The sequence below is a fragment of the Sciurus vulgaris genome (genome assembly GCF_902686455.1).
Source record: "Sciurus vulgaris genome assembly, chromosome: 10".
In the NCBI taxonomy this organism is placed as follows: domain Eukaryota; kingdom Metazoa; phylum Chordata; class Mammalia; order Rodentia; family Sciuridae; genus Sciurus; species Sciurus vulgaris.
Window position 1 is genome coordinate 346,691 of NC_136470.1, and position 10,913 is coordinate 357,603.

At 45.0% G+C, this 10,913-nt stretch overlaps 1 protein-coding gene across 4 annotated transcripts in view; it reads left to right on the plus strand.

The window, feature by feature from the left end:
- Positions 1–9,684, plus strand: part of MCM3AP (minichromosome maintenance complex component 3 associated protein) — a 43,361-nt gene extending 33,677 nt beyond the window's left edge. For 2 of the 4 annotated variants that reach the window (XM_079101334.1, XM_079101336.1), the window contains 7 exons: positions 99–196; positions 1,412–1,802; positions 2,857–3,114; positions 3,560–3,689; positions 5,476–5,682; positions 7,880–8,030; positions 9,386–9,684. In XM_079101334.1, coding sequence (XP_078957460.1) covers positions 99–196; positions 1,412–1,802; positions 2,857–3,114; positions 3,560–3,689; positions 5,476–5,682; positions 7,880–8,030; positions 9,386–9,544 — 1,394 coding nt within the window. In that variant the 3' untranslated portion in view covers positions 9,545–9,684. Of the gene's footprint in view, positions 1–98; positions 197–1,411; positions 1,803–2,856; positions 3,115–3,559; positions 3,690–5,475; positions 5,683–7,879; positions 8,031–9,385 lie in introns of those variants that run through there. The other 2 variants (XM_079101335.1, XR_013757400.1) reach the window with 2 other exon arrangements.
- Positions 9,685–10,913: the final 1,229 nt, after the last annotated feature.

Sequence of the window (10,913 nt, forward strand, 5' to 3'; positions counted from 1 at the left end):
CTGGGGCCCCACTGCTGGGTAGGGTGGGGTCAGCACTGTGAGGTGTCAGGTGTGCAAGCAGGTGCGACATATATGACTGTCATCTCTTTATCTTGAAGGTCTGATGCTGCAGGACTTGGTTTCAGCTAAGCTGATTTCAGATTACACTGTTACCGAGATTCCTAATTCTATTAATGATTTGCAGGGCACCATGAAGGTAAGGTTCTTTCCTTCCTTCCTTCCTTCCTCCCTCTCTCCCTCACTTCCTCCCCCCCTCCCGCTTCCTCCCTCCCTCTCATCCTCTCTCCCTTCCATTAGAGATGGAACCCAGGGACACTCTACCACTGTCCATATCCCCAGTCTGTTTATTTTTTATCTGAGACAGGGTCTCACCAGGTTGCTTAAGGGCCTCCTCCCTAAGTTGCTGAGTTTGGCCTTGAGTTTGCGATCCTCCTGCCTCAGTCTCCCAAGTTGTTGGGGTCACAGGTTTGCACCACTGAGTCCAGCTAGGTTTCATCATTTTTAAAGGTCTATCAAGATAATTTTGTTTTTTTTTTCCCCTTCTGATCTACTTAAAGTTTTGTTTATATCAGTATATATTTTAATTGTTTTATGCACATAATTTTCTAAAGATATAAGCAGGAATCAAAATAAATGATAAAATTTGCCCATAGTTCTTCTGCTGTCTGCGACAAATTGAATTGTTCATGTGAATTTTCCCCCAGTCCCTAACAATCTCCATGTTAGGACTGAACTTAGGGGCCCTTTATCACAGTTCTTTTTATTTTTTACTACGAGTCCAGATCTTGCTAAGTTGCTAGGCTGGCCTCAAACTTGTGGTCCTAATGCCTCAGTCTTTTAAGTAGCTTAGTCTTGTTTTTATGAATGTAAAATATACCATTTATGCCTTATATGGCAACATCAGATGCAGAAGTTATTTTTCTAGAGTGGTTGTCCTTGAAATATGAGCTGACAGCTGTATCAATTGCACCTGGAGAAAGAGGTGCTAGGAATAAAAAAAAAAAAAAAAAAAAAATTACTTCCATCCTAGTGTATAACGAAGCTGTCAGTCCTTTGGACAAGAGATATGGCTTCCATTTTTGTGTGTGGTGAAGAGGCTGTGCAGGGATGATTTCCTGAGGCCTGTGCCTCTCCAGGGGTTTCTTACAGGTGCCACTCCTTGGCTGGATGGGGCTGGTGGGGACACACTCTGGGGACTCTGGTGGGTGTGTCTCAGGGCCCTAGAAAGCCACTCAATCACAGAGGAAGCTTATATGCCCCTCCCTACTGCCTGCGGTTGAAGTCTGTTGCTCTGGTGACATCTACCTCAGTCAGCCATGAGAAAAGTGCCAAGCCCTTTCAGAAAACTGCTTTTTATTAAAACCATTGTGAATCATTTACCATATTTCTCCCAATTGTCTCTGCTTCTCAGGTTTCTCAGGCGGTGCAGTGGCTGGTGTCTCGCTGTCCTCATGCCCTTGACCTTTGCTGCCAGACTCTTATTCAGTACATTGAGGATGGGATTGGCCATGAGTTTAGTGGACGTTTTTTCCATGACAGAAGAGAGAGACGTCTGGGTGGCCTGGCCTCACAGGAGCCCAGCGCCATCATTGAGCTCTTTAACAGTGTGCTGCAGTTCCTGGCCTCTGTGGTGTCCTCTGAGCAGCTGTGTGACCTGTCATGGCCTGTCACTGAATTTGCTGAGGCAGGGGGTAGCCAATTGCTTCCGCACCTGCACTGGAACTCCCCAGAGCACCTGGCTTGGCTTAAGCAGGCTGTGCTTGGGTTTCAGCTCCCGCAGATGGACCTTCCACCCCCAGAGGGTATGTGCTTATGCGGAGGGGAAAGTGGAGGGCTGGCTGTGGCAGAGCCTCCTGTTTCCTTGACGTTTCAGTCTGGCATGTAGTGAGCTCAGTCTGAGGTCTGCTTCTACCTGCACCTGTCTTTTGAGTTCACTGGTTTAAGGAGCCGGGGATTTTATGGAGTCGGGGACTATTGGCCTTTCCCCAGCACTAGCCACAGGCTGCTCTTCCTGCCTCACAGGTCCCAATTACTGGAACAGATGGGCTGGGTCAAAGAGTAAGAGAGCCCACACAGCCCTGTCCCTGAGATGCTGGGGTGGTGACACTCAGTTCTGATTTATGCCAGTGTTCCTTTGAAGCCTGTCTGCGCCTGCTGTTCCTGGGTCAGACCTTTGGGCCATTGTGACAGAGATTCCACAGGTCACCTGGGTTGGTTCAAGCCTAGCATGGCAGGGGTTGCTCCTTGCCATGTGAATGCTGGTGCTGGGGAATGAGCCTGTTTGCTGCGTACCTGGCAGTGTGTGGCCTCAGCATACACACTGACTGGGCCTCAGGGACCCTTCCAAATTATCATCATTTAAGAAACCTGAAGGGAGGGGCTGGGGAGTAGCTCAGTTGGTAGGGTGCTTGCCTTGAAAGCACAAGGCCCTGGGTTCAATCCCCAGCACTGCAAAAAAAAAAAAAAAAAAAAAAAGAAAAGAAAAGAAAAGAAACCTGAAGGGAAGTGAACCACTCAGTGGAAACCTTCTGTGCCCTCAGCTAGGTGCTGTTCCCCAGGGGAAACCAAGACCACCTATACCAGGCTTTCCTGTGTGCTTATTAAATATGATTCCTGGGTGGCCGCAGACCCGTGTTGTCAGAGTTTCTGAGGTGGACCTTGCTGTGGACACTGCCCTTGGGCCTTGAGAGCAAGCTGTTCTTTCCCTCAACAGCTGTGGTTCTGCTGTGTACATATTTAAAAGCAGACTACCAACTACACAGTTGCTTTCATCTAACAAAATAGTATTAACATTTCATGTGCTTTTTTACCTGTACTTTGATCAAACCTGTAATTCATGGGGCTCTTTTTCTTCAGCACCCTGGCTTCCTGTATGCTCCATGGTTATCCAGTATACCTCCCAGATCCCCAGCTCACGCCAGACACAGCCCGTCCTCCAGTCACAGGTGGAGAACCTGCTCCGCAGAACATATTGCAGGTGGAAGAACAAGAGCTCCTCACCGGGCCGGGGGGCAGGACCCTCTGTCGAGGAGATTCCTTGGGATGACATCATTGCCTTGTGCATCAACCACAAGCTGAGGGATTGGATGCCCCCCAGGCTTCCTGTCATCTCAGGTAGTTAGAGCTTAGTGCTGTAGGGCCAGGTCCTTAGGAGACTTTCCTGGTCCCGTTTTAGTAAAGGATGATATTTACTTGACATTACTTCTTTTCCCCAGCCTCCATTTCCTTAGGACTTCCCTCTAAGGCCAGTGACTTCTAGGTGACATCTAAACATTGGGAAGAACTAAGAAGGTTCCAAGAGATCTGGATTCCCCTACCTGAAACAGACCTCCTAGGCTGGCAGAGGAGATTCTGTGGCTTTGAGAGTCATTACTGGTCTGCCACAGTCTGGACAGGAGCCTGTCTGGGCCTTGACTGGCTCATGGACACTCAGAGTGTATCTGACCACAGCATGGGAGTAGTGTTAGTTAGAAGACGGTCCTTAGAGCTCTAAGTCTGAGCAAATGCCAGGTTGCTCTTTTGATAATGTTTTTAATCTACTTTTGTATTGTTTTCTCAGAGGCACTGAGTGAAGATGGTCAGATATGTGTATATTTTTTTAAAAACCATTTGAAAAACTACGATGTTCCTTTGTCATGGGAACAAGCCAGAGTGCAGACGCAGAAGGAGCTACAGCTGAGTCAGGGACGGTAAGGTCCATGTTTAGTGTGTTTCTGTTGCTGCCCTACATCGTATTGTTCTCATCCAGAAGTGCACCGTGGAAACTGACGTATGGCACACTGAATCTAGCCCATTGTGGGCCAGTTTTGATAATCCTTAAGGCACAGATTATTCCACTGTCATAGAAATTGTTCTAGAATGAAGTCAGAGGCATCTCCTTTCATTTATTACATGAGCCTGACTCTGAAGTCATACCCAGCTGAGAGAGTGCAGACAAGAAGATTGGTCCCTGGTCTCACAAACACCAGCAACGTGTTGACACATGCAGTCCTGTAACACCTAAAAAAATTCTCAAGTAGGCTTTCTTCCAAGATAAACAATATCAACAGTATAAATGTATTAATGTAGTCTTTTGCCACAATATGAAAATAAGTAATCATTTTATTAGTTGTTGAACTGCATTTATTAATACTTACACTTATTCTTGATGTTATTGTGAAGTTTCAGTAAAAAAAATTTCCATTAAACTACCAAAAAAAGAAAAACAAAAACAAAAAACCAGAAAACGGCAAAACAAGCAGCACGTGTTGCTCATGTTGTCACTGCTGGTGCCCCGCGTCCTGGATCCTGACCACTGAGTGACATGGGTTCAGATGGGCGTGAATTATCAGAGAATTGTCATTTCCAGAGAGTACACCTGTGACTCCATGATAACTCACAGCCAAGCCCTTAGGACTGTTCAAAGTTAGGATAGATGACCTACAACCTATAAAAAATCCTCATGACAGCAACAAACCTATAACATATGGTCATGAATTGACAGACAAGTCCTTAAACCCCAGCAAGGGAGTGTTCAGGGGCTTGAATGTGCAAAGGAACCCTGGATAAATGAGGTGCAGGCCAGCTTTGACAATAAGAACATGCAGTGCTGTAAAGATGTCAGTGCAAATCATAAAGTCAGGGCATTGCTAATCAAAGGCCAATAGTGTTTCCCATTGGTATTGACAAATTGATTCTAAAATTCATCAGTATAAGAAAATAGGTAGGGCTGGGGAGATAGCTCAGTTGGCCCTGGGTTCGATCCCCAGCACTGAAAAAAAAAAAAAAAAGAAAAAAGAAAAGAAAATAGGTAGCAATGGCTGAGATAATCTTGAATAAGACTAAGAAAGAAGGTCTGCTTGGCCGAATATCAAAACATGATAAAGCTATAATACTTAAAACCACATGGCAATGGTGGTGTAGAACAGACCAAAATGGAAAGTTCGGACAGAACTGTATGTGACAGGACTGCGGTGTCCAGTCATATTCGTGTGAAAAGGCAGACATGGCCATCTCTTTAGAAACAAACATTAGAAGCCCTCTCCAGCCATCTGCAAACATTCTTCCAGATGGATCTGAGTGCTAAACGTAAAGTGTAAGAACACTGGCAATATAGGCCAAAATGGGCAACATAGAGAATCTGCATGTAACCCTGGGATGGGAAGTAAGACCCAAAGTAGAGAAGCTCGTTAAGATCCCAGCTGCCCCGTGAGAGCAGAAGCTTCCGGGAGCAACAATGTCTCTTGATGCTGCCAAGTGTGAAGATGACCCTGCAGTACAGGGCCGCTACCTTCTCTCTGAGTCCCGTTCCCTGAATTGAGGGAATTCCAGAGGCAGATGCAGGACTGACCTAAGCATGAGCCATCACAGAAGGTCTGAGGCGTGTGCTGCTCAGGGTGGGTGCACATGTATGGCTCGTCCACATGCTGCACAGTGCTGCAGGGATCCTTTCTCCCACTTTCCTGACCATAAGCATTTCAAAACATGTACTTACAGTTTGGGGATAAAGTCTTTTCATTCTTCTACAAGCAATTTTCCTACTCCGTTACCTCATGTGCACCATAAAGGGAAGAGGAATGCAGAGTGTGACCGAGAGGAGCGGAATCTCAGTGCGGAAGATCTGATTCGAGGAGCTTCTGCCCAGGAGCTCCTGGCACAATGTCTGTCCAGTAGTCTGCTGCTGGAGAAGGAGGAGAACAAGAGGTGAGGCCTGTTGCCTTCTAATTCGTATGTGCTGTTCAGTTCGCTTCATGTAGTGGGGAGAGACGGGTTGCTCATTTGAGTCAAGATAGCCAGGTCAGAGAAGACCAGGTTTAGTGACGTAATTTTGTTTGATAGAGAGAATGAGTCAAACATTTCTAAAGCATAGGCTCTTGGAAGACAAGCAGTGCCCTAGGTGATTATGTTTTAACAGTTATATTATTTGAAATTGATTTCACTAATTGTTATTGAAAGTTAGCTTTAGATTTTTAGTGAGAAATACGTGTGTCTGAGTCTACCCAAAAGATGGTGAGTGCTGAACAGTGGCTCTCTGCCCTTGGTGAGTCTTCTGTGGCTTGTCCCACTGCGAATGGGTGGGAGCTGGTGCTGACCCTCTACATCACGCACTGCCTCCAACTTCCCCTTGCACCCTCACTTGGTGGCCTTGTTTAGTTGTACTGAGAAAACTAGTTGGAAGGGACTTGATATAGGTCGTGCGCCTGCCCCCACTGTCTTGCCCAACCATATCCAGCAGCCTTTCTGTGACCAGCCCATCCCATGTCCCCTCCTTGATGGGGCAGAATCATCCAGCTGGTAGCTGAAGTCAGCCCTGCCCTTAGCTGGGATCTCATCTTCCACCTACTTACAGGCACTCAACCAGTGGGTGCCCCTTTCCTGTGTCGCTGTCCTTCCCTCTGCTAGAATGTACCAATCAGTGTGCAAACATGAAGACATCTCCTTGGCCCCATTTCCCCAATTACCACCCCACGTTTCTGCTCCTTTAACAGTAGAACGTCTCTAAAACTTAGAAACTCTGTGATTCTCACCTCTCCATTCCTCTTTCTAGTCTCCTTGGCCAGCATAGGTTGAATGTGGCCATAAACCCCTAGTCCTGTCATCTGTCCTCACCTTTGTTCCTTGCTGCTAGGATGCCCCTACTCCCCTCCCAAGGACTTCCCTGCTGGCTAGTTCTCAGCTCCCAACTGATGCCCAGGCGCAACTCCAGATCTGACTTTGCATTATCTGTACCAACTCATCTGTGATTTTATCCAGTTTCATGAATTTTTAGATAACACCAGTATTCAAACAACTCCAAATTTATCTCTAAAACCCTAAGTCCTCTGCTTTTTGTTTTTGTTGTTCTGGGGATTAAACCCTGGTTTGTTCTACCAGTGAGCTACCTCTCTAGCCCTTTTTATTTTATTTATTTTTTTTGAGGCAGCGTCCTGTCAAGGTGCCCAGGCTGGCCTCAAACCTGAGACTCCTTACGAGGGAGCCCCAGGCTTTGTGTGGCTTGTGCCCATTCTCTCTCTGACTTCTGGGTGTGCTGCTTCTCTTGCCTCATTTCCCAGCCACTCCACCCTCATCCTTTAGGTCTGTGCTCAAGCATCTGCTTTTATGTGGGTTTTCCTTTCTTATCCCTGCCCTCCCTGTTTCCCTGGCTCTGTCTTTCTTATCTTCTGACTGTTTGCTTTGCTATATGTTCCTTGCCTGTCTCCCTTCACTAAAGACAGGTTTGGGATGGGGTCTTATCTGTTTTATTTCATTGCTGTCTTCCTAGTACTTAGAAAGGTGCCTTGCATTTAGTGGGTGCTTTGATAAGTGTGTTGGAAAGAGTGAAGGTATTTCTAAAAGTGAGTTTACCTAGGTGTGTATGATTTAAGCATGCTCTACCACTGAGCTACAGCTCCAGACCAGGTGTATGTGTTTGAGACAGAGTCTCAGTGTGTTGCCCAGTGTGACATCAAATTCTGAGCTCAAGTGATCTTCCAGCCTTGTCCTTCTAAGTAGCTGGGACAAGTGCTGCCACCATGCCCAGCTTCATACCATTATTCTTAAAAAGAACAGTGTATGGAGATAGCAGTGGAATGTGAGTGTGTTAGGTGGTACTGGGATATTATTTTGAGTTAGTTTTAAATTATAAACAGCAACTTATACATTTGGATAATCCATCAAGAAATGAGATCTGGGCATGGTGATGCACTCCAGTAATCTCATCAGCTTGGAAGGCTGAAGCAGGGCACTCACAAGTTCAAGGCAACTTTGGGAGACCCTCAAAATAAAAAGTAAAAAGGGCCAGGGATGTAGCTCAGTGGTAGGATTTTAAAAATGTGAGGTATACATGGAAGGAAAATGATAGTTAACTTTGTGCTTCTTAGTGCTCAGGTGTTTCTGAATTCATGATCACATGCTGTTTCAGGTTTGAAGATCGACTTCAGCAGTGGTTGTCTCAAGACTCAAGAGCAGTGACAGACTCGACTTCTCTTCCCCTCTACCTTCCTCAGACACTAGTGTCTGTTCCTCAGACCATCAAACCTGTGGCAAAAACCTCTACAACAACCAGTTCACAGGTGAGAAGAGAGACATCTACAACAACCAGTTCACAGGTGAGAAGAGAGTGCATTTGGCATTTACACTAGAATCAGAGACTCAGAGTGGTGCTAGAAAACAGAGTAGTATCTTGATTCATCATGTGATATCATGACAGCCAATAAATCATTAGCGTAGACGTTTTAGAAACTTTCTATGTCGGTGTTATAGAGACTCGACCAGTTGAATATCTCCTTGTGAAGTGAATGAATGGAAATGAAACATGCTTAAGAACTGAGTAGAACCTGTGACCCTTGTGTAGTGAGGGCACTGATGAAGATAAAAAGGTGACAACAGACACTTCTACTTTTGGATCATAGGCGGTCTGAACCTTGGCATTACCCAGACTTGCTTCTAGGATGAATTCTCCTTGGGGAAATTAGTGAATGAAAAGGGTATGCTCACAGAAGCCATCCGGAGTGTTCATCTGGTTAAGGGTGGAGTTGCTTTTCAAAGCCAGATCCTACTGGCTTCAAAGCCCAGGGTGGTTCTATCTCACCATCCTTTCCTCATTGGTTAAAGAAACAGAAACAGAGTTTAGCCACAGATCTGTGCTGCTAGTGGTGAAGATTGAGTTCCTGAAGTGGCTTTTGGAAGCCTCCCAATTGCGGTGGAAATGACATGTTGTTTCCACTTATCAGACTGGCAAATACTTTTAAAAAATTCATACGGTTTGGCTTACTAATTCTGCTCTAAAAACACTGCCATTCTCAAGAATTAATGTATAAAATGTTCACTGTAGTATTGACTATGCTACATAGAAGTGGAGACAAACTATCCAAAGATGGGAGTTTGGTTAAACAAGTTACAGTACCTTCATATGGTGAATATATTGTCACAGCCCTTGAGGATATCTTATTAAAAATGAGTAATGCCAGGCACAGTGGCACATACCTGTAATCTCAGCCGTTCAGGAGCCTGAGGCAGGAAGATCAGGAGTTCAAAGCCAGCCTTGGTAAAAGTGAAGTGCTAAGCAACTCAGTGGGACCTTGTCTCTAAATAAATTACAAAATAGGGTTGGGGATGTGGCTCAGTGGTCGAGTGCCCCCGAGTTCAATCCCCAGTGAGCACCCCCACACACACACAAAAAAAATGAGTGGCACTGTAAATTATTTATGTAGGATACAGAGAGAAAAGTTGTTTCAAGATGATAGGCTCCACGTACTTACTGGAAGAGGCTGGAAGCATGTGTGATGGATGCCAAGGTGGGAGGTGGTCTCGAGCCCAGTGGGCCCCAGATTAGGTTAACCTGAGCCAAATCGAGTGTCTTCACAGATAATAAGTCTTGGTTTATTGATTCCTGAAACTATTTTTGGTTTATTTTTTATTCCACTAGAACATAAGGACAGAGGAGCAATTGCAGTTGTCAGAGATGACAGGCACATCTCTGACAGAGCGGTTGAAGCATCTGGAAAGACTGATCCAGAGTTCAAGGGAAGAGGAAGTTGCCTCTGAGCTCCATCTCTCTGCACTGCTGGACATGGTGGACATTTGAGGAGCCTAACTGGAGAGGAGTTGTATCTAGAAGAATTTCTGCTTTTACCCAAAATTATGTTATTCACAGATGCTTGATGTACTGTTGAAAAATGTGATTAATCATGCAAATAAACCATTTGAATCTCTAATAAGATCCTACCCAGTTTGCAGAAGAAAAGTTATTTTCCCTTGTGTGACATCTTTAATGTTTTTATCTGTTTCATGATCTGACTGCCCCCACCCATAAATGCTGAGATTGTTTGCAGCTTACATTTCCATGTATAACAAGAGAGAATTCTCTCAGCAAAGTCACAGTCCCTGACGTGCCAGCCATCAGCTACGTAGGGATGAATAAGGCATAGGACCCCTGCCTTCCAGGAGCAACCAACTCACATGAGAACTAACAGATGTATGTATATATACACAGGACTCCCAACATGTGCATGGACAGGTATTCCTGGACTGGAAGCTGGGAAAGATGGGAGAATTTACTTGGGAGGACATGGAGGAAGCACAGAGGCACCAGTTTGGTTGGGTGGCCATGTGAAAGGAATAGACCGGCAAGGTCAGACCATATTCTGAACCATGGGAACCAGTTGTTGGAGGACATGAGGGAGGGAAGTGACCTGGTCCCATTTTCTCTTAAAAATACTATGTGGAGGAGGGAAGATGAGTCAAGAATCTTGAGAATTGAGTGTTGCAGCTGTCCAGGTTGAACAGGCAGGGTTTGTAAGACAGTTCTAGCAGCTAGTATGGAGCAAAAGGGTAAATTTGAGAAAGGTTATTAATAGACTTGGTGACATTATGACCACCAATCTTAAATTCATTCTCTATCTCCCATTGTAATCCCAGAAGACTATTTCATGTCTTCTGGTTCTATTCAAACCTCCAAAATGGTTAGATAATGACCTTACTTATTGCACTAAGGAAACAGAAGTACCACCTCACCTCACCAAATCCACCAGCCACTCCCTATGTTCACCCAACACTACTCTTTCAGGGATTTCTTCAGTGATTCACTTCGTATTTATCAACAAAGAGTTAATGCTCTTTCTTAATTTTTGATTTTAGACATTGTTAACTTCCTATAATGGGAGAGGAGTTAGCTCTCATACGGTCTTCCCTGCAATGTATACCATTCACACATACCTGTATTTCTTTTCCTATTAGTCTCCCTGAACAGTGTAATGTGCTGGCTGAAATCTGCATTCTGAGTTCAGTTTGTTTTCTTGAGGTACAACGTTTGATTTTTCCTAGAGTTAATAATTGCCTTATTTTTTCATTTGCCTGTTTTTCTCTGTTCCTATTACTACACCCAAAATTCTCTACCCCAAGAGTAAATAAAGCTGCTTAGGACCATATGCTTCAGATACAGTGCTAGCTCCACT